The sequence below is a fragment of the Zootoca vivipara genome, chromosome 11 (assembly GCF_963506605.1).
Source record: "Zootoca vivipara chromosome 11, rZooViv1.1, whole genome shotgun sequence".
Classification (NCBI taxonomy): domain Eukaryota; kingdom Metazoa; phylum Chordata; class Lepidosauria; order Squamata; family Lacertidae; genus Zootoca; species Zootoca vivipara.
In genome coordinates this window covers 56924846-56948642 of record NC_083286.1, presented here as the reverse complement: position 1 = coordinate 56948642, position 23797 = coordinate 56924846, and the positions used below count along the sequence as shown (strand labels likewise).

Below are 23797 nucleotides of genomic sequence, written 5' to 3'. Positions count from 1 at the left end.
ATCCTCTGCCTGCACAAACTAGGGTGGCAACCCTAGGTGGAATGGAAGGGGAAATCATTGAAATAAAATACAGCCAAATTATAGTGTGGTTTCCAGTTAGACTTAAGCCCAGTCAGGTTTATTTCCTTTTCTAAGAAATTAAGTAGTTTGCGCCATCAGAAGCTGTGCCCCCTACTCTCTCCCTCTCCTCTAATTCTCTACAAAGAAACCAAGATTCACTCATGCACCTACTGGCCAGATAAACTCAGCTAAAAAGGAATATTTGCTCTCAGCTCACACAGAGCAAATTTATTTCTAACAAGGATGAGTTAGATGCAGGAGCAGAGGGGCAGCCATTATCGATTGAGTTATTTATATGAAACATGGTCCTGCTGTTTACCGTCGCTCTCATTAAATAAATCAGTGATTAGCTAGTAAATCCCCCACATTGCAAGGCAGATAGATTCCCCTGAAGTCAACCTCCTTTGCAAGTAGCAGTGGTGGTGCCAGGGAAGAGTGATTGAGTGATTGAGGCTGCAGCAGCCAAATGGGGAAAAAACAACAACAACTCTTGCTTCCATGGACTGCAGGCTCAAGTTTGCAGCAAAGTCATGAGTAGCCACAATGACTCTGCAAGCCAGGATGGTTTGCCACAAGGCAGCAGCCTGGGGTATCCCCTTTCTCAGCTATATATATTATTTCTTTTAAAATATTTAAATACTGATTTTCATTTAGAAACCACAAAGGAGTGTACAGCACATTATGGGAATCGCAATAAACTCAAAACCAATGCAATATTAATCATTTTAAAAAATGAAACCAAAGGAAACTGAGTCAGTTCATCATGGTATCTAGTTCACTGTTTTCTGCAATGTCTGAAAGCGGCTATCCAATGTTTCATTAAACTGCTGTCTGGAGATTCCAGAGATTGAACCTTCTGCACTCACAGCATGTGTTCTACCACTGAGTTAAGATTTTTCATCATAACAAATATGGCTCTTGAAGAAGCCCTCAAGCAGGGCATGGAGGCAATAGCCCTGCCTTATTGCTAGCAATAACTGGCGTATTGATTTTGGACATATAAGTTACACACACACACCATATGATCTTCAATAGACCTCTGGATAGCTAAGTTGGTTAGAGAACAGTACTGAAATCACCAAGGTTTGACTCCATATGGGATAGCTGCACATTCCTGCAATTGCAAGGGGTTGGACCAGATGATCACCAGTCCATGATTCTATGATTATTCTTTTCAATTATGTGACTCGATCCCTCTTTAAAGCCATGAAACTAGGGGCCCTCATCACATCTTAGTTCAAAAAAAGTAGGCATTTCTTAGGTAAGCAAGTACTTTTTTTGAGGACATTGACCCAACTTTCACTGGATGATCCTTGGTTCAGCACTCTGACCACCAGCAAAAGGGCTTTTGCATAAGGGTGAGAATAATGGTTGTGCCATATGAAATCCAGTGCAACGGTTGCACGAGCAGAAGCTTTGTTGCATAACCAGTTGTGCAACAGGAAATATCGGGGCTACATCAATCTGTTGCTGTCAGCCAATCTGTCAGCCAGTCACAAGGACCATGCTGGCTTCCTGCACCTTCTCATGTAGAAGCCATCCTGCTAGTTTTATAACCTGTAAGAGGAAGGGCTATGTGTGTTACATTCAGCACATCGAGTTCCCCGCTGGAAGGGTGACAGAACCATTTAGATGTCCCACCTCCAGAGACTTATAGAATCCAAAGGATTCCTGGATGTGCTGTCATTTGGCAGATCTTGTGATCCTGTGGCTGCCCCTGGTCCTACTGTGGAATGGAGAGATGAAACATGCCATTGACACAATTACTGCCAGAAACCCTCTACAATGCTGAAAAGTCTAGGTGGGAGCAGCTGCCAAGACCACATAACCCCGGTCTTGCATGGGCGTAGGCGGGGGGGCAGGAGGGGGCAGCTGCCCCCCCCTAGAAGCAAAAAAATTAATGTATTTTACAGACCATAACCAGCACTTTTCCCCTCCAAAAACTGAAGTGGAAAGGGCTTTGCTTTAGCAAGAGCATCTAAGTCTCCGCTTGCTGGGGGGGGGGGAACACAGCAGTAACAAAAACACATCAAATAAATAAAGCAAAGTGGCTACCAGTAGTTAAGCAGTTAAGACAATGGAGCATATATCCCCAGGCAAGATTCGATAGCTGACCATTTCACCCTATTGTTCTTAAGTGGGAATTGTTAATGAGCATTCAGGAGCATTAAGAGTTCTATTGGCGATTTAATGAGGGTGCAGACTCAGAGGATTCAATTTGACTAAGGTGGCTCTGCAAGGCTAAAAAGAAGTGAATAAGAAAGGGGGGAGGCTGTAGCTTTGACAGACACAGTGATGTTTATAAAAAGCATTGGTGTTCCAGTCTGCCCCTCCTCCTGCATCTGTATACTGTAAATCAGTGGTGGCCACCTCCCAAGAGACTCTGATCTACTCAGAGTTTAAAACTGGGGGTGATCTACCCCCTTTTGGGGGGTTCAGGTCAAAGCTGTTGAGTTTTTTTTAAAGGAAGGGAAGCTTCTTTTAGGAGGGAGGGAGGCCCATTTTTGTTTAGGGCTTCAGGTCATAGTTCAACTTTTTTGAGAGAGGAGGAAAATTTTGGGTGAGCTTTTTTTAGGGGTGCCAGTGACCTACCAGTGATCTACCACAGACATCCAGTGATCTACTGGTAGATCACAATCTACCTGTTGGACGTGCCTGCTGTAAATCAAGCAGAGAGAAAGCTGCTTACAAGGCTCCTGTACATGCAGAGTTCCAGCATCACAGTGTCACCCAGAGGCACCCACAAATATGAGTTATCCCTCTCTCTATTTCTTCCTTCCTTCCCTCCCTCTTCCATCCTTAATAAAATACGGGGGGGGGGCAGATAAGCCCCACATAGAAAGCCCATCAACATGGGGGGATGACTCTTTCAAATACGGTATTTACCAGTAATTGGGGGGGGGCACCTAGGCCTCTAGGAGTTGGCTGCTATGCCTAGGAGTAGGACAATTCAAGAAAGCAGAATGATGCATATGCTATGGTAATATATCAATAGAATCATAGAATTGTAGTCGGAAGGGACCACAAGGGTCATCTAGTCCAACCCCCTGCAATGCAGGATTTTTTTCCTAAGGTGGGGCTTGAACCATGGTTGAAATATTATGCTGATATGCAGCAACGCCTCGGAGCCGTCGTGGCTGCGGCCGTGTCTTGCCTCGCCCTCGCCCGCCCTGCCACCCCCTCTCGCCTGCCCGACCCTCCCGTCCTCTCCAGCCAAGCAGGGTAGCCGCCAACGCTACCAGCCCCAGAAGCACAAGGTGGCCGCTGCTGCCGCCGCCACGATGTCATCAGGCCCGCTGGCCCTTTAGCCCCACCCACTTTGTGGCCCCTCCCCTTCCGTGCCTTGGCCCCACCCCTGAACGACCATGGCTCCCCCCCCCTAGTTTTGATCCTGGCTACGCCCCTGCGGTCTTGAAAGACCTACATTGGCTCCCAGTACGTTTCTGAGCACAATTCAAAGTGTTGGTGCTGACCTTTAAAGCCCTAAACAGACTCATCCCAGTATACCTGAAGGAGCGTCTTCATCCCCATCGTTCAGCCTGGACATTGCGGTCCAGCGCCAAGGGACTTCTGGTGGTTCTCTCACTGAGATAATTGAGGTTACAGTGAGCCAGGCAGAGGGCCTTCTCGGTTGTGGCACCCACACTGTGAAACACCCTCCCATCAGATGTCAAAGAAATAAACAACTATCTGACTTTTAGAAGACATCTGAAGGCAGCCCTGTTTAGGGAAGTGTTTAATGGCTGGTGTTTTAATGTATTTTTAAGATTTTGTTGGAAGCTGCCCAGAGTGGCTGGGGTATAAATAAATTATTTATTATTATTATTATTATTATTATTATTATTATTATTATTATTATTAATTGTTGCATAGCACACCAAAATCTCCAAGTGGTGTCAGATTCCAGGGGTTCAAAGTGCTTACTAATGGTTCGTGAAATGAAGCACAGCAGAGACTGTGGTGTCTTTAGTATACAGTGGTGCCTCGCTAGACGAATGCCCTGTAAGACGAATTTTTCGCTTAACGAAGATATTTTTCAAGCAGAGGGTGCTTCGCAAGACGAATTCGTTTTGCGAAAAATCCGTCTAGCAAATCGCGGTTTCCCATAGGAATGCATTGAAATTCAATTAATGTGTTCCTATGGCCAAAAAAATAAAAATAAAATTCAATGCATTCCTATGGGATTCGCTAGACGAATTTTTGGCAAAAAGAATTGACTCACAGAATGAATTAAATTCGTCTAGCGAGGCACCACTGTATATGGTTTATTTACACATGTATGTAAAAGATATGTATAGGTACACATATAAGCAGATTATTTTGTCTATCTGGGTTTTACCATAACTAGCACCCTTTCTATTGACACTGAGCTGGACAAGTATATTAGCAAGCCAGCTACGGCAATGGCAGTTGAGAAGCAAGCCTGGCTATTCCAAGAATTAGAAAAGGGGTCAGGCATTAAATCTACCTAGGGGGGAATCTGAAGGCTTACATTTCCTCCACCTCTACCTTTCCTTTATGCTTTCCAGGCATGGTCTATGCTTTAAAGCTCTGTGTCTGAATGCCAGCTTTTTTGGTCCAGAGCTTTCCCCACGAAAACCTGCTCTTTAAAGCTGAACTGGAGCAAACAGCAATCTGTAGAAAACTTGAATTGCCTTTTGTTGTGCTTCAGCTTTAAAGAGTGGGTTTTCCAGGGAATGATGTAGCGGGGAAGGGGAAGGAGCACTCGGACACAGAGCTTTAAAGTGTGGATCTGTGCCAGGAAAAGAGTGCAGCAACAGGTAAGTGTGGATAAGCCCTGAGAGGCAGCATGGTGAACATGAAGTACCCTCCATCTTTTCCCCTTTGGTTACTCTTTTCATCTCACAAACTACATTCCCTAACCTCTCGTTGCTCCTCTGCGGAAAGTTTTCCTTCATACATTGCCTAGGTGGGCAGCCTGGGGCTATGCTAGTAGCATAGATATCATCTATAACTAAACAAAAAATAATAATCAAGGGAGTGGAGAGTAGAGTCCCAGAAATGGAACAAGAAATGAAGATGTACAGTTCTAGCCTTCACCTGAGCATCATAAGAGAGGACATCCACTCTTTGCATATTCAGACTGGGCAGAAATCTTCCCCCAAATCCCCCTGCTTGGCTCCAGGAGGTGGGGTGAGCTGGAAAATAGGGACACTTGGAGAGTCTGCTTTCTGCACCTGGCTGCCTCTGTTCCCATAGGCACATGACTGTATGGGAAGTTGTCAAGGGATCAGACAACGATGAGGCTATCCAGGGCTGTCACACACACACACACACACACACACACACACACACACACACACACACACACACTACTTTATTGAAAAAATATTTTTAAAGATACATCACATTACCAAATGTAAAATACAAAATACAAAAAAAATGTCTTCGTACTTCAGATGTAGTTCAACTCTAACTCATATAAACAAAAGATTATCCAGGGCTGTCTTAAGGGTATCCAGCGCCGTGGTGCAAAATCCCTCTGGCGCCCCCCCCCCCCAGCTTGCTAGGCGCCATTGGAACGGTGGCTAGCAAGCCTGCTGTTGTGAGGAGGCGTGGCAGAAACAGCGCATGACAGAGGATACAGTCAACCGCCCCCTGCAAGTGCGGAGGAGGAGGGGCAGCGATAGAGGTAGACTGCTTCAGCAGCAGCGCCTCGCTTGCCGCCTCGAACATTAGCAGTGCGCAGGGCTGCTGGGTGCCCCAGCCCAGCGCCCCTGATGGGGAGGCACCATGGTGCACCGCGCCACTAAGCCAAATGGAAAGGACGGCCCTGAGGCTATCAAATGCTGCATGCTATCTCCAGAATCAGAGACAGTGAGCTCCCAAATGCTAGCACAGAGGGAGAGGACTCTCAGCCTTATGCTCTTGCTTGCAGTCTTCCCAGGAGCACCTGGTTGGTCACTTTGTGAAACAGGATACTGGCTTAGAGGGGGGGGGAGCCTTGTGTCTGATCCAGCAGGGCCCTTTTTGCATTCTTAGTGCTGCAAGATAAATGGAACCATCCACATAAACTTGATGGATATGTTAAGGAGGGTGGCCATTAATTATGTTGACAGTGCTGGGAAAGAGGGTTGCCAAGTGGCTTGGAAAACAAGAAACAACAGGCTGCGTTTGCTGGTGCCTTTAACAGGCATTTGATATGCAGAAATCAGCAGGTGAAGCTTCTTCTTCTTTTGCTTGGCTCTATAGAAGCCACAGAAGACTGACTAATTGCTATAGGTCTAATGGTTGTGAATGGCCTAAGGGGTGAATCCCAAAGGTTGGCTGCCCAACTTGGGAGGTAGAGATGCAAACAGACTTCCCTGAAGAACAGCTGACATGGGGAGAAATTTGTTTCAGTTCAGATTTAAAGGCAAACCTACCAGATTTCCACTTTCCAAAACAATTTGCAATAAGAAACCTAGCCTTATGAGGAAGGGTAGAGGAGTTGGGTATGTTTGGCCCAGAGAAAAGAAAACAGAGAGGTGATATGATAGCCATCTTCAAATATAGAAAAGATTTTCACATGGAAGCTGGAACTGTCACATGGTTGGCTGGTCCAGAGGGCAGGACACCAACCAATTCATTCAAATAACAAGGAAGGAGATTCTGAGTAAACATTAGGAAGAACTTTCTCACAGTCACAGCTGTTCAACAGTGGAAAGAACAACTTCGAAAGATGGTTGACTCTCCTTCATTGGAGGTTTTTAGACAAAGATTGGATGATCATCTGTTGGAGATTCTTCAGCTGGGATTCCTGCATTGCAGGGGATTGAACTAGGTGACATTTGGGGTCCCTTCGAACTCTGCAGTTCTGTGGTTCTATAAAACACAGGCATCACCTGAAATTTGCACCAATTTTGAATGCAAGCTGAGGAAAGTGCACATATTAGTGAAAACAGCATAAAATTTGGGGAAAATGCTTTGCAAAAATCTACATATCAGGGACTCAGGTGGTGCTGTGGGTTAAACCACAGTGCATATGGCCTGCCGATCAGAAGGTCGGCGGTTTGAATCCCTGCGACGGGGTGAGCTCCCTTTGCTCGGTCCCATCTCTTGCCAACCTAGCAGTTGGAAAGCACATCAAAGTGCAAGTAGATAAATAGGGACCGCTCTGGCGGGAAGGTAAATGACATTTCTACTCTGGTTTGCCAGAAGCGGCTTTGTGATGCTGGCCACATGACCTGGAAGCTGTACGCCGGCTCCCTTGGCCAATAACGCGATATGAGCGCGCAACCCCAGAGTAGGCCATGACTAGACCTAATGGTCAGGGGTCCCTTTACCTCTACCTTTACATATCAGGCAAAACTCAAAGATGTGTATGTTAGGAGATATTTGCATTAAGATGCTGCTGAATTTTCACGACATCTCATTATGAAAAAATATCCCTAACAGAGCTGGAGATGTAGAGAACTGGAGCTAAGAGCAGGAAAATGAGACAAACCAAAACTGACAGATTCTCCCATTCCTAAGAGGAGCTCACCACATTACAACTTAGGTTATAAAATATGCCTCTCCACGTTGCAGGCTTAAGCCTTGGCATTGCTTATCTGATGTTCTGCATGCTCTTTATATTAAGCTGAAACAACAGGCATAGCCTCACCGAAATCAATGCGGCTACAATGATTAATGCCTGTTTAAGTATGATCAGGTGGGTAATGCTGACCTAGTCTAATGACTCATTAAAAAGAACCAGGTGCTGAGACTCACAATACTGGCTCAGGCCAAAATCCTCCTAGATTTTGCAAGCGCCACCTGGGAGTTCAGAGACTCCTCCAGTATCCTGGAGACAAGAGCAGGTGCTGCCTGAAATTGGTTTATGATAACATTTACAAGCCTTCTGCTCCCTCCATTTCCCTTGCATGCATTCATGCAGGGTCTCCTTCTTGAGATGCACATTCTCTCTGAGTGTCCTTCTATGGGGTGTTTCAGTCTGTTTGTGTCCACCAGGTTGACTGGAGAACTGGGCCCAAGCTAACAAAATCAATCTTAATGGGGACAAATGTAGGGTCCTACACTTAAAGGGCAGGAAGAACCAGCTGCACAAATATAAGATGGAGGATACCTGGTATGCCAGTACAGGTAGTACGTACATGTGAAAATGATTTGGTTGTCTTAGTAGACCAGAAGCTTCACATGAGTGAACCATGAGATGTAGTAGCAGCAGCAGCAGCAAGAAAAAGCTAATGTTATTTTAGGCTGCATCAACAAAAGTATAGTGTCCAGATAAAATGAATAGTAGTGCTGCTCTATTCTGCCTTGGTTAGACCACACCTGGTGTACTGTGTCCAGTTCTGGGTGCCACAATTTAAGAAGGATATTGACAAGCTGAAATGTCAATGATCAAGGATGATCAAGGGTCTGGAAACCAAGCCTTATAAGGAACGGTTGAGGAAGTTGGGTATGTTTGGCCAGGAAAAGAGGAGACTGGGAGGAGCTATGAAAGCCATCTTCCGCTCCTTAGGCTAGGACCCAAACCAATGGCTTCAAGTTACAGTAATTAAAAGGCACAATTAAAGTATGCAGTAAGAGCTGTTCAACAGTGGAGGGTCTCCCTCCCTTCCTTCGAAGTTTTTAAGCAGAGGTTTGATGGTCATCTTTTGTCAATGTTTTGGCTATGATTCCTGCATTGCACAGGGTTGGACTAGATGACCCTTGGTATTCCTTCCAGTTCTATAATTCTATGCAATAAAGCAGACCCATTAAAACAACGTAGTAATTCAAAACAGAGAACTTGGGTTGAGAGATCAAGGGAATGTCCATTTTTAGCATCAGAAATTTCAGAGGTGCAGGAACCAGTGGATGGCTGAAATATGTTATGCAAAGTGGTTCAGAAAGGGCAGATTGGGTTGATCTGCATGAAGTTCATATAGTAGGACTAGGAAGACCCCAAATCTGGAAATAATAACTATTATTATTATTTATACCCCACACATCTGGCTAGTCAGAGGGGGCAAGCCTGGTCTAGATGGGCCATTAGTCTGGCTCAGTATGTTCATCTGGTCTGCCCACACTTTGGGGGTTGATTTCCTAAATGCACTTTTTGATGCACAATCTGAAGCAGAGCATGGGGATGGTATTCACTGGTATTCCATGTCTTTTTCAAGATGTGGAATCTAAAAGCAAGATATGAATGCGAGAAGCAAATACATAGCAGCCTACCTAAAGAGTTTGCAAATATGAGCCCTTGAAAAACCCACATAATCCTAATAAAATGTTTTTTATTAACAAGCAATGCCCTTAAAGTTGTTTATGGAGAAGATAAAAATGGGATATGAAAAATCGGGCAAGCGGCACACAGCTCACTAACATAAACAAGTGGTATTTTCCACCTGGCATCGCTCTCATAAATTTGTTTTCCTCCCTGTGCCCTTAAAGGAACGGCCCATGCAAAGAAGTGAAGCTTGGAGGTAAGCGGAAATCATTCCTCTCTGAATTGCCAGCTGATTTTTCTTTTCTTTTCTCCCATCAATGCTTTATGGGCACTGAGTCAAAAAAATGAATTATGCATAACATTTGCCCATGACAGTTTGGCTGAACTCTGGACTGAACTTGCAGAATCCCCTTTGCATTAATCCAGGAATCCTTCCCTATTGCATCATCATTTGGGTGATGGTTTTTTTCAGCCACAGGTGTCTGAAGCATTGAGCTGAAGGGCAGATGATCATGACCCTGACCTAGTCGTTCGTTTCATATCCCCATAATGTTATATTAATGTGCACCTCTGTTTATTAAGGGTGTCAAAAAGATCTTACCACCCCTTATTGAGGCAACCAATCACTGTGCTCTGCAGTGCAGTGTATCCTGCAGATTTCATCTTATCAAGAGATCTGTTCTTTACAACATCAGAATTGGGCCTTTAGTCTGGTGGCACTTACTCATTAAAACTTCCTCCTATAACATATCACACACATGGTCTCTCTGCTGAATTTCCAGCACCTGTTGAAGACCTTCCTATTGAAGAAAGGTTAGGACTTCTTTGTTTAGAGAAAAGGTAAATAAGAGACATGAGAGAATTGAAAAATAAATAAATCATGGCATGGAGAAAGTGGAGAGAAAGTCCCCCCCCCCTCTCGTAACACTAGAACTCATGGGCAACCAGTGAAGCAGAATGTTGGGAGATTCATCAGCTCCATCTGGTACGCAGGCTGAGACCCTACCTGCCCGCGGACTGTCTCCCCAGAGTGGTGCATGCTCTAGTTATCTCTCGCTTGGACTACTGCAATGCACTCTATATGGGGCTACCTTTGAAGGTGACCCGGAAACTACAACTAATCAAGAATGTGGCAGCTAGACTGGTGACTGGGAGCAGCCGCCGAGACCACATAACACCGGTCTTGAAAGACCTGCATTGGCTCCCAGTACGTTTCTGAGCACAATTCAAAGTGTTGGTGCTGACCTTTCAAGCCCTATACGGCCTCGGTTCAGTATACCTGAAGGAGCGTCTCCACCTCCATCGCTCTGGCCGGACACTGAGATCCAGTGCTGAGGGCCTTCTGGCGGTTCCCTCGTTGCGAGAAGTCAAGTTACAGGGAACCAGGCAGAGGGCCTTCTCGGTAGTGGCACCCGCCCTGTTGGACGCCCTCCCACCAGATATCAAAAAGAAAAACAACCACTAGACTTTTAGAGGACATCTGAAGGCAGCCCTGTTTAGGGAAGCTTTTAATCTTTAAGAAATTAGTGTATTTTAATATTTCTGTTGGAAGCCGCCCAGAGTGGCTGGGGAAACCCAGCCAGATGGGCAGGGTATAAATAAATTATTATTATTATTATTATTATTATTATTATTATTATTATTATTAGGGACATGTAAGAGAAAGAACTTCTTTACATGGGGCAGGGTTAAACTGTGGAATTCACTTCCACAGGAGGCAGCGATGGACATCAACCTAGTTGCCTTGAAAAGAGGATTAGACAAATGCATGGAGGAGAGGACTATCAATGGTGAATAGCCATGATGGGTCTGCCTTGCCATTGTGATCCTTGTGTCCCTTCTTCAACACACCTTCTAAGTGGAGAGTTCTATCCCACTTGATATCTGTATTGGATGTATTTTTTGTAAGGTCCAAGATACAATCCTTTCTCTTTGCCTTCCTCTTTATCTTCTCAGATAAGAAATGAGGTAGGAGGATATGCATGTATCCAGTAAATGTGTGCTTTGAAGCAGAAAAGGAGTGTCTCCACCATAGCTGCCAAGTTATCCCTTTTTTAAAGGGATTTTCCCTTATGCTGAATAGGCTTCCTCGCGAGAAAAGGGAAAACTTGGCAGCTATGGTCTCCACCCCCATCATTCTGCCCAGACATTGAGGTCCAATATCTGTATTGGATATATTTTTTGTAAGACGTGTAATTGTTTTAACTGTACTTCTCAAGAAATGTGGTGTGTTGTTGTTGTTGTTGTTTACATTCAATGTTGTTGTTGTTTTAAAAAGTTGGCATAGCTATGAGATCTTTCAAACGGAGTGATACGTAATTGACAATAATAATGCCATTAGTGTTACATAATGTTAATCCCACTCTTTGAAGGAACAGACTCGTTAGCGTGGCAACACCTACACTCTGATACTCCCTGTCTATTGATGCCAGGAAGGCAATTTTTCTGTACTCTTTTTGGGACCTGCTGAAAACTTTTTTCTTTAGGCAGGTCTACCCTTAGTCCTTAATGTGTTGCTCAGAATGTTGCTATACATTGGTGGGGGGTTTTTTTGGTATGTTTTTGCATTTCTCAAATGTCCTAAAGTAGTAATTGGACCAAAAACCCCTCTGAAAATAGCTTTTAAAATGTGTGTTTTGAGATAAACTATGTCTAGAAATGAATCTCATGAAATCCTACAAATAACGTAAAAAAAGGTAAAGGACCCCTGGACAGTTAAGTCCAGTCAAAGGTGACTATGGGGTTGCAATGCTCATCTTGCTTTCAGGCCAAGGGAGCCGGCGTTTTCCACAGACAGTTTTACAGGTCATGTGGCCAGCAGGACTAAACTGCTTCTGGCACAACGGAACACCGTGACGGAAACCAGAGTGCACAGAAACGCCATTTACCTTCCCGCTGCAGCAGTACCTATTTATCTACTTGAACTGGCATGTTTTCAAACTGCTAGGTTGGCAAGAGCTGGGACAGAGCGACGGGAGCTCACCCCATTGTGGGGATTTGAACCGCCAACCTTCTGATTGGCAAGAGGCTCAGTGGTTTAGACCACAGCACCACCCACTTCCCTAAATCATTTAAAATACCTTTTAAATCCTACAAATATCTCAGTACTGCCCACCCTACACAAAGAGTTCAAGGAGAAATATTCCCAGGGAACTAACAGCATCTTGAACAACAGCATCCATCTCTCTCTCTCTCTCTCTCTCTCTCTCTCTCTCTCTCTCTCTCTCTCTCTCTCTCTCTCTCTCTCTCTCTCTCTCTCTCTCCATCCCTCCTTGTTTGTCTATGTGTCCCCCCCCCAAAAAAAAACCTGATCAAAGCCTTAATCTGGGACTTTGAATTAGCCCCAATCTGAGGCAAATAATAAAATACAAATCAGGGTCTTAAACTCAAATTAAACATGTGGTTGGGAAGAAATGGGGAGGGAAGATCCTGTCTCCTTTCCATCGTGTACCCTGTACCACACCGCAGAGGGCAGGACTGAAGCTAGGGAGCAGAGCACTCAGCACTGGAGCTTCTGCTAAGCAGTTGATGAGTGGAGAGTTCAATCCTGCTGGGTGCTGCATCTCCACCATGTTCCCAGATGGGAGCATATTGGCAAAACTCAACCCTGCAGCCAGTATGATTGAACCCACTGCTCATTGGTAAACAGAGGGCAAAATCCTGCTCAGGCTGGCTTCTAGGATCAGACACCTGCAACCCAAGCCTGGTGCAGGGCTGTATGAAAGCCATCTTGCAACCAGCCCCGTGCAGCTCTTTGCAGAGGTTGTGTGCTTCTCCTTCAGTCAAGGACTTTTCTCAACATGATTGGGCTAGAGCCCACATCCACCCGAACTGGCCCAATTTGGTTTTATCTGAATCTGGTGAACTGTATGCACACGCACACACACACACACACACACACACACACACACACACACACTAAAGGTAACATCTGTGTAGATTTTTAAAAATGCAGATTAATGCAGAAACAGGGCAAAACTGACTTCTGTATGAACACAGGAGGTGAGATTGAAAGTGACCAGACTGACATGGGCTCAAATTACAACATGACTCCATCCCTTTGGAAAATGGGCACTTCCATGCAGATGGAAATATTGCTAGAGGAAAGCAGCTGCCTTGGAGGTTTTGCTTTTTATAATTCACTCTTGCTTATTCCGTCAGGGTGCTCCAACAACTATTTTTCCCCCATTAAGAGGTTGGAACTGTTCTTGGTGCAATTTGCACTTATATAAAGCTTACTCGGATAGATTACAGTCACTGGTCATTTATTTTTATTGCTGTCTTTGCTGCCTTGTTTAAATAGGCGGAGTTTGCTTACGGTCGATGGCTTGATTCCACTCCCCCCACCAAGGGCCAACATAAGCTTTCCATTCTCTCTTCAGACCTTCTCCCCCTCCTAGTTTGGGGTTGTGGTGCTGCCAAAGTTCAGAAATTGTGCCTTCTTGCTTCTTGTCTTAGAGCTCCCACAATTGTCATTTATGGCAGCTGCCCTTTGCTTGGAGATGGTAATGATGGTTGGATTGCTATGACTTCGCCCCTCAGTCCAAATCCTTTCCTAAATGAGCTGACCGGGAAGCAAATGGTGAAAATGAAGTGAGGAATGGAATCCAAAAGGGTGAGCATGCAGCTTGGAAATATAGGAGAATCTTGTTGTGAGTTTGGGGTTGGTCTGATTGCATGATGCCGTGTGCCCCTTCTAATTCTTGGAGTCTTGTACCCAGGAAGGGTTAGAACCTGATGGAAGATCCCATTGCCAACTGGGCAACTGCTAGTTAATGCCCATAGCTTGCCACTTAAGCACCTCAATCAGCAACTCTTTGTCTAGGGCATTGGTTGTGAATCACCACCTCTCCTGGCTGGTACATCAAGGGTAGTTGTGAGGTGAGGTGAGAATATTCTCCAGAGAATGATAATATTATTGAGAATTTAACATCACTAGTTGTGGGTGAGCTGAGCTGAGATCAAGCTATAGGTCGAGGGCTTATTTAAAATTCTGTGTCCAAATTCCTTTTGCATTTTGTTTTGTTTCCTCCGCTAGAGCTTTCCTCATGAAAACTCACTCTCTAAAGCTGAATAAGAGCAAAGAGCAATTTTGTTGTTTGTTGCACTTCAGCTTCAAAGAGTAGGTTTTCGTGAGGAAGGCTCTGGAACAGCAAAACACTCAGACACAGAATTTTAAAGTGTGGACCTGTGCTTGCAAAGAGCAGAGGGAAGGTGAGTGTGGATAAGCTCTGAAAAGCTAGGCCACAGAGCAAGGCTTAGTTTCTGCTGCAATCCTAGGCTGTGAGTATGGTAGAAACAAGACCTTTTCAGGTGTTAATGCCATGAGACCCTCCACCTTAGGCTAAGGTTGCATATATTTGTAAATAAACCATATATCCTAAGGACACCACCGTCTCTGCTGTCCCTCATTCCAAGGGAACCGAATCCTGGGCAAGTACCGGGAACCCCATAGTATCACATCACTTGGAGATTGGGGTGGTTTGTTATAAAGTATTGAAGGTGCATTATTTGGACACCTTGATAAGGTGCAAGAATGTGAGGAGGAGGAGGAGGAGGAGGAGGAGGAGGAGGAGGAGGAGGAGGAGATTTTTTCTCTTTTTTTTTTTTTTTAAAAAAACCTGAGTTAATAAATTTCATTTTAGGGACTTTTTAAAATGTAAATTTTTGTCCACTGTTCTAGCGTGTTTTTTGTTTTGCCAGAACTCTTAATGAACAACAGCTTCCAGAATTCATTGGGAGGAGTCTTAACTATTTAAAGTGATATCACTGTGTTTTAAATGTGGCCTTAGAATAGAACAAATTGCAGTGGAATTTGTCCGATCCACACTTTCCCTGGGCAACATGAGAATGTTTGAAATGCTAAAAGCCAGGCTCGTTTTCTCCAGCTCACTTCAAATGTGCTGGGAGTTTCTACAAAGCTGTTCCCCTGGGAGATGGTTCCATGGGCCAATCAATCTTTCTGTGAGCAAATGTTTGCCGATAAATGCCCTCCCTCGAAAAGCACATCAAGCAAGCGCCCCATAGCCAAATTAAATATTCAACTGAAATGTCCCTTGGTTTTAATTCAATCATTTCATCCCATTATCCCCACTGGTTACAGCCCCTCTTCTCTCACTTTTGAGGCTCCCTTGTTAATGTTCATGCTCCCTTAAAGTCTTACAAATTGCAAGTGCTGTCGAAACCTCTAGCCTAATTCTCCATCATATTAACACAGATGGGAAGAATGCTGTTAGTTAATACCAAAGAATCTGGGGTCTATTGTTTGTCGAAACTGCACATGTACAGCCCCTTTAATCCCATCCTCATAAATCAGAAACTCTGTGTCTTTAATAATATTTTGTTGCTCTCCTCTGACCCTTGTCCAATTTGTCACCATCTCTGCCCCTCCCCCCTCCAACCCCCAGTTCTGAAGGGAGAAACCTTCATTCCACATTCTCTCAATAACCCGTTGGTATTTGACTTACACAAGGGAACCCATTAAATGTACACATGGGAAACATAATTGAATCCCAGTCGCCTCTGGCAGGCGAATCACAGAGGCTGACGAAATAATGAAAGGCTTTATGTTTGTGTCGCCCCCGAGGCGGAAATAATTCTGACCAGCAGTTCTGTCCAGATTTGTAAAAATAAATGTTAATGCAAAAACATGAATGCATTTTGAGCCTGGCAGAATGATGATAAATGGCTTCAAGTTGAGCGAAGGCCTTTCCTCCCAGGGATGGAAGCTGCTCTGCCTATTTGTTTGCAGGATCGTCCAACGTTTAAAAGGTTTTAAACCAGAGTTGGGGGAACTATGGACATCTGGGTGCTGCAGGACTTCATCTCCCATCATCCCTGACCACCGGGTGTGCTGGTTGGGACCGACAAGAGTTTTATTATCTGTTTGGTTGGTTGGCTTTTTAATGGGTTGCCATACTCTTCATGACCCCATGGACCAGAGCACGCCAGGCACTCCTGTCTTCCACTGCCTCCCACAGTTTGGTCAGACTCATGTTGGTAGCTTCCAGAACACTGCCCTCCATCTTTCCCAACATCAGGGTCTTTTCCAGGGAGTCTTCTCTTCTCATGAGGTGGCCAAAGTATTGGAGCCTCAGCTTCAGGATCTGTCCTTCCAGTGAGCACTCAGGGCTGATTTCCTTCAGAATGGATAGGTTTGATCTTCTTGCAGTCCATGGGACTCTCAAGAGTTTCCTCCAGCACCATAATTCAAAAGCATCAATTATTCGGCGATCAGCCTTCTTTATGGTCCAGCTCTCACTACCATACATCACTACTAGAAAAACCATAGCTTTAACTATACAGACCTTTGTTGGCAAGGTGATGTCTCTGCTTTTTAAGATGCTGTCCAGGTTTGTCGTTGCTTTTCTCCCAAGAAGCAGGCAAAAGGCTGGGCTGGATTAATCCCAAACCAGAATTAAGATTGCTGGAAGAAATATCAACAACCTTAGATATGCTGATGACACAACCTTGATGGCAGAAAGTGAGGAGGAATTAAAGAACCTTTTAATGAGGGTGAAAGAGGAGAGCACAAAATATGGTCTGAAGCAACATAAAAAAACTAAGATCATGGCCACTGGTCCCATCACCTTCTGGCAGATAGAAGGGGAAGAAATGGAAGCAGTGAGAGATTTTACTTTCTTGGGTTCCGTGATCACTGCAGATGGTGATAGCAGTCACGAAATCAGGGGCGTACCCAGGATCAAAATTAGGGGGGGAAGGGGCGGGAGGGGCCACAGTGGGAATGTGGGTGGGGCTACGTGGCCTGTGCCTCCCAGCTCCGGGGCGAAGCTCCAGAGGTGCGCGGGGAGTGCGAGCTTGTGGCTGCCTCCTCCGCGCCTCCCAGCTCTTCCAAGGAGGCGGCCCCAGGCTCCCACTCCCGGTGCGAAGCTCCAGAGGCGTGCGGGGAACGCGAGCCTGTGGCTGCCTCCTCCGCTTACGCTCCCCGCTCCCACTTAGCGTTCCTCCGCGTACGCTCCCCGCGCGCCTCTGGAGCTTCGCGCCGGGAGCGGGAGCCTGGGGCTGCCACGCTGTGCCCCTCAGCCTTTTGCTTCGGGGGGGCAATTGCCCCCTCCTGCCCCTTGCCTACGCCCATGCATGAAATTAAAAGACACTCAGCATAATTCAGCCTAAAAACGAGGCTCTTAAATTGCTCCAACCCGCAAGAGGGTGGTGACCAGACAGGAAGTGAGAAGCCAAAATCCATTAGGAATTTTCTTTTTAAAGACATCAGCAGAAGGCCAATGAACACATTGCAGTTTGTGAAAGATTGGAGCGTAATGAAATCAAAGGAAAAAATCAACAGCACATTATATATGAATAAATCTCGGGGAAGGAAGAAATGAGAAATGGTATATGCAAATAATGATTGCATGGAAAAACAAAATATAATATGAGTATGCATCTAAATTTTTAAACTGAACAGTATTCAGAAGAATGATGTGCAAGATTCAAATCAGTTACAATTAAACCATTGCTGAATCCTGCAGTAGCTCACCTAAACTCCTTGATCTCTCTAGTTAAAGCTCACTACATTATCCCATGGTCTTTTCGTTTGAGAGAAGAACATAGCTACCAATCCAGTGCGAAATTCCAGGAATCAGGAATCCTGTGGTCTTCAGTGCACATTATTACAGATTGATCTGGTGTCCCAGTTACAGAATCCAGGAAAATCCAATCAGAAAATCAGTCCAGGTAAAACTTACACTGGAAAAAGCTTTAATATGAAATAGTGATGTCTGAACAAGGAATAAAATAACCAGAGCTGGTAAAATAAAATAAAATAAAAATAAAAAAACTCAGCACACAAAAACATTCCCAATGACACTGGTTCTGAAAGACCTGCACTGATTGCCAGTGAGCTACTGAACCCAATTCAAAGAGTTGGTACTAGCATATGAACTCCCAAATCCTTGGCTTGGCGCCCAATATCTAAAAGAGCATCTCTCAAAGTACCAGGCACCTGAAACTCTATGATCAGCAGGTGAGACTTTCTTGGTGGTGGTTCCATGCGGGGCCTCCTGCTTGGGATTGACCCTCAACAGGGCCTTTTCAGCTGTGGCTCCCAGTTTGTGGATTGTCCTTCCTGGTGAGGTGTTTCTGCCTTCATCATTATTGTCTTTTAGGAGCAATTTGAATACTGTCCTGAGTGTACCCAGGCATGTGCCGGCTGAAGAACACAGTTCTGAGCAATCCTGAGATTACTGAATACTTGTTTTTAACCACAACTATTTTTAGGGTGTTTAAACTGTTTATAAAATGCTTTTTAAGCTTGTTTTCTTCTGCTGCCCTGGGCTTCTTCAGGAGGAAAGGCAGGATATAAATCCAAATAACGACAGCAGCATAATCCACAAAGGCAAAACCACTTGAGGATGGTGCAAGTTTAAGGAGGAGGCATAGCCTGTGAAGAAGGACATTGAGAGGGAGGGAGAGTCTTGATGGCCTGATAGAGATTCTGAAGAGCCCCATTTGGCTTCCAGGCTGACGGTCCACCTAGTCCTGCTCTATCCCATTCACCATAGCAGTGTTGTTAGGACAGCATCAATTTCACTGACCGCATTGCAGGGGGATGGACTAGATGGTCCTTCCAACTCTACAATGGTTTGACCCCAAGTTTGGGAGGCATTGGGGAACCGCCACTCATTCTTCTCATTAAGCTAAAACCAGATGGTTCTTTCCAGGGCCTATGAGGCTTTGCCCAGCTCCTCATAGTATTGCAACCTGTGCATTCCTTCCCACTTTGAGTCATCTAGTAATTCCAGTTAACTCAGGAGTGTGATGTCAATTCACTCTGGCTTGTTTAGAGCTCCTTCCTTTTAGAATGCTTAACCCGATGCTTTGTGCAGCCCTCATGGCTAATTACTGCAAACACTGAGCAGAGTGCATTGTAATTAATTATAGTTATTAGCGTAATTAGCATAACAAATTTAAAGACTGAGATGCAGGGTCCTTTAAATATATTTTGTGTATCGCTTGTTTCGCGCCTAAATAAGAGGGTAGTAAAAGGAAGCTGTTTGGGCTTTGCACAGACGGCCTGTTTTGGAAATGGGGCAGCTGGCTCTCTGGCAGATGTGTGAGTCTTTCCTCTTGGGCCAAAGCACTCCTCTCTGCTTTGCTTGTCTTCCCTTTGTCTGGTGGAATTATAATGTTGGAAGGGGCTGGAGGGAGATCCACACTCCACAGACACAGCACCCACCCTGATCAGGGCCTGTCATTCGGGTCACCATGTGCCACAACAATCTGAGCGCAGTTTCTCTTTGATAAACATTACCGTTTGGATCCCTTCCAACCCCATAATTCTATGATTTTATAAGAAGAACAGAAGTCGAGCCCAATTTGATTGACCTCAGAGGGACCATTTTGTTAGAATGCTATTGCATCAACATATATTTTGATCCCAAACTGTGGGAGGCAGTGGAAGACAGGAGTGCCTGGCGTGCTATGGTCCATGGGGTCACGAATAGTCGGACACAACTAAACGACTAAACAACAACAACAACAACAACAACAACAACAATATTTTGATTATTTTTGTGACCAGGGGTTGTTTTAAACTGTATACCCAAATGAGTGTCTCCACCCCCATCTTTCAGCCTGGACACTGAGGTCCACCTCTAAGGGTCATCTGAAGGTTCCCTCATTGTGAAGTTACAGGGAAGTTACAGGGAACCAGGCAGAGGGCCTTCTCGGTGGAGGCACCCTCCCTGTGGAACACCTTCCCATCCGATGCCAAGGAGATAACGAATTACACAACTTTTGAAAGACATCTGAATGCAACCCTGTATCAGGAAGTTTTTAATGTTTGATGTTTTATTATGTTTTTGTATGTGCTGGAAACTGCCCAGTGTGGCTGTTGAAGCCCAGACTGATGGGTGGGGAAGAAGGAGGAGGAGGAGGATAAATGTTATAATTTAATTGGGACCTTAGGGTGAAGGACAGATAATCAACAACAACAACAACAACATTTAAATTACTCTTATATGACCCGCAAAGAATTTTGGGAACTGTAGTTTTTTAAGGGTGCTGGCAATTGTAGCTCTTTGAGGGAGTCTCCTAACAGCTCTCAATATTTTTTAACAAACTACAGCTCTCGGGATTTGTTGGGGGAAGCCATGATTATTTAAAAAAGTATCCGAGGGCTTTTCATATGTGGCATTTTGTAAACATTGTTTGGGTGGCGAATTGGCATGACAAAATTTGGAGAAGTGCTAATTTCGAAGGAGAGCTCTGATTCAGTTTGCATATAGTTTCCATGAAGTGCAAATTTGATAGACTTGGCTTTAAATGTGCATTGACCTGAATTCCTTCCCCATCTCCTAGCCAGCAATCCTTTTAGGATTGCACTTCAGGCAAAACTTCAAGAACAGTCCTGCATAGTGCAAACCTAGCAGACAGAAAGCCTCTTTGAGCACATTGCTTAGAATGGGCCCTGTGTTTCTGCAAGCACTTGGAACTGATGCTATCTTTCTCAGATTGAGCAGAGTGCCTGGGCCAATGGCAGCTGTTTTGTCATTTATTCCCGTCCACCTCCTTCCTTGTGTCAACCCTCCTTGAGATCCCTAAAGATCAGGACCAAAGAAGATCCCTTCTGGATCAGGACCAAAACGGTTTTGCCCACTTTGTTTCCAGCAGTGGAAAGGACAGATGCTTCTGGAAAGCCCTGAAAGGTTTTGAAAGTTAGCACCATTCCCTGGACTGACTCATAGAATTATAGAGTTGAAAGGGACGCCAAAGGCCATCCAGTCCAACCTCAAGAAATTCAGGAATCATAACTAGATATTGAAACACAGTGCCATACCATGAAGTTACCTTATCCCTCTTAAGCCAACTAAACTAGTAGCTCTTACCATACCATGTGAATTCTAGCAAAATGTGAAACTTATATTGAGTCAAACCATGGATCCAACTAGGTCAGAATTGCTGATTTTCATTGGTTCTCCAGAATTTTAGGCAAGCGGCTGTCCCAGTACTACCTCAAGGTACTGGGGACTGAACCCTGAGACTTTCTGCATGAAAACTGTAGATGTTCTGTCACATCCTTCCACCATCCTCTGTTCATGTACCACCCACTGTATCTTCTATTGTCAAGATCTGCTGCTGACCAGTTTCACTGAGTGACTCCTGCCTCCCAGCACAAGCCATGAAATGAAATCTTCTACATTTCTAGGAAGTATGCCTAATTAAGTCCTGAGGAAAATGTGTATAGGATTTCAGCCTTGGTGTTAAAAAAAGGGAGATAACATTCTTTCTATCCACTTTAGAATGTGCATATATATGTTATACTTTTTAAATATCTGGCACATTCCCTCTTAAGTTACTGTCTGCCCTCCTAAACAAAAATATCTGGACATTTTCACTTTCCCTCAAAGGGAGCACCCTCCAAGTTCACTTTTTATTTTTTAGGTAAAGGTAAAGGGACCCCTGACCATTAGGTCCAGTCCTGACCGACTCTGGGGTTGCACGCTCATCTCGCGTTATTGGCCGAGGGAGCCGGCGTATAGCTTCCAGGTCATGTGGCCAGCATGACAAAGCCACTTCTGGTGAACCAGAGCAGCACACGGAAACGCCGTTTACCTTCCTGCTGTAAACGGTTCCTATTTATCTACTTGCATTTTGACGTGCTTTCGAACTACTAGGTTGGCAGGAGCTGGGACCGAGCAACGGGAGCTCACCCCGTCACAGGGATTCGAACCGCCGACCTTCTGATCAGCAAGCCCTAGGCTCTGTGGTTTAACCCACAGCGCCACCTGGGTTAAGACTTAGTTCAGTGGCAACTTAGAGGCATGTGACAAACTTTCACCAAGATCACAATTCATGTTCCTACAGATGCCTGGGCTGCATAGGACCCTCTAAATCCATTCCACGTGTAAAATGTACAAATTGCAGTCCAGATGTTCCCTAATGTTGTGTCAGACATAAGGGCATCAAGGTGGGGGGAGAGGCAATCCCTTCCCCATCTGCTTCCTCAGTTCTCCTTTATGGATTGCTTCCCGCCCTGAAACTCTGAGAGATTCTAGCCAGATCAATAAAATGTAGCTGTTTTTCACACCTTGTGTTGTCAAGGTGGGCTTTTTTTTTTTACCAAAAGGAAAGCACAGTTCATATACAAAATATGTACAGCTTGATTCAGCTGTTTGTTCAGTCTAGTAGTCCTGAGCCTTAATAGAGTGTACGGGGTTTAGCAGATGTAATTATAGGCATGTTTCAGAGGCAGGTACATCATCCCAGAAAGCAAGTGCAAGACAGACTCTGCGTGCTCAGCAAAGTAGCTTTAAGATTAGAGGATGTTAAGTGTCAGCAAAGATAAATCAAAAGGTTACAATCTCTGGCAAAAGACAAACACCAGACTTAAGTAACAGCTCATTCAAAGGATACTGCAGCCATTGAACAACAGCATCCATCTCTCTCTCTCTCTCTCTCTCTCTCTCTCTCTCTCTCTCTCTCTCTCTCTCTGGCATTTTAATATGTCCAATACCGACAAACTTCTTGTCCAGAGGGAGAAGGAGAATATCAGAGTTACATCCTAATAACTTTCCAGGCAAGAGGTGACTGTATTATGAGCCAAGGTCTAATGGCAAGCCGTAAAGAAGTCAAAAGGAAAAGTTGGGGGAAGTTAGCCACAAGCATCCCATTCACTTTGTCACTGCTGAGCTGGCTTTTTCATCGGCCTTGGGTGGGCTCCCTTGCACAACTCTTAAGATGGAAAGTTGTAGGGGAAATCTATAGGCCAATTCCCACTATCCCATTATAGCATGTAGCATCGGAAACCCGACAGGCACTGGGTTTCAGGCTCATCAGGCCCACATTCAAAACATCCAAAGGGCTATCACATCCATTGGACTCTATATGAGTTGTGCATTTGTGGTTTGACACAGCTCCTATTCCCCTCTCTCTTTCCACAATCAGTACAAGACTTTGACAATGGTAAATTCTTGGCAAACAAGCCCTTGGCTCAATGAATAAAGTCGTTCAAAATCTTAATATTATTATTACTAACACCAACAGAAACCGACTCGCTAATCCAGATTATGGATCTACGGAGAGCAGGATTTTTGACGCTATTAAATGTGCCCCCCCCATCCATACATCCATGTTCATCTCAAACACTGCCCTTCAACACATACCCTAGCCCACCCAAAAGCAACAGCAGAAACTTACCACTCTTGCCTACTCCACCTGATCCCAGCATCACCACCTTGTATTCCCTGGAGTCTCCTGGAGAACTGCTGGAGGAATTGGGAATTTCACGTTCAGTCTCCATCTTCTTCTGGGGAGAGGGAGGGGCCACAGAAGTGGCAAAAAGTGCCCTCTTTCAAACAACTATGCAAGCAATTGGGGAGGGGAAGAGAGAGAGAGAGAGAGAGATACGAGAGGTACAGTTTAGCAGTCTCCCTCGCTGGCTGTGCTGCTTGTATTAGCTGCAGAAGGTTTCATAGCAACCAGTTTAAGAGCTTCCAATAAAAATTCAGCTCGTCACCTTCCCTCTCCCTCCCCACTTCCCTCCCTTCTGTGTATCGCTTTTCTTTCACTGTCCTCTTGCCGGACACGCAAAGCTGCCTATTGCTCACCAACCAAGCACCT

At 44.9% G+C, this 23797-nt stretch overlaps 1 protein-coding gene across 1 annotated transcript in view; it reads right to left on the bottom strand.

Annotated features, from left to right (window-relative positions):
* The window catches only part of RIT2 (Ras like without CAAX 2), a 177483-nt gene extending 154006 nt beyond the window's left edge, over window positions 1-23477 (bottom strand). The window contains exon 1 of the mRNA XM_035100639.2: window positions 23375-23477. Within this exon, the coding sequence (XP_034956530.1) occupies window positions 23375-23477 (103 nt within the window). The remainder of the gene's footprint in view (window positions 1-23374) is intronic.
* Window positions 23478-23797: the final 320 nt, after the last annotated feature.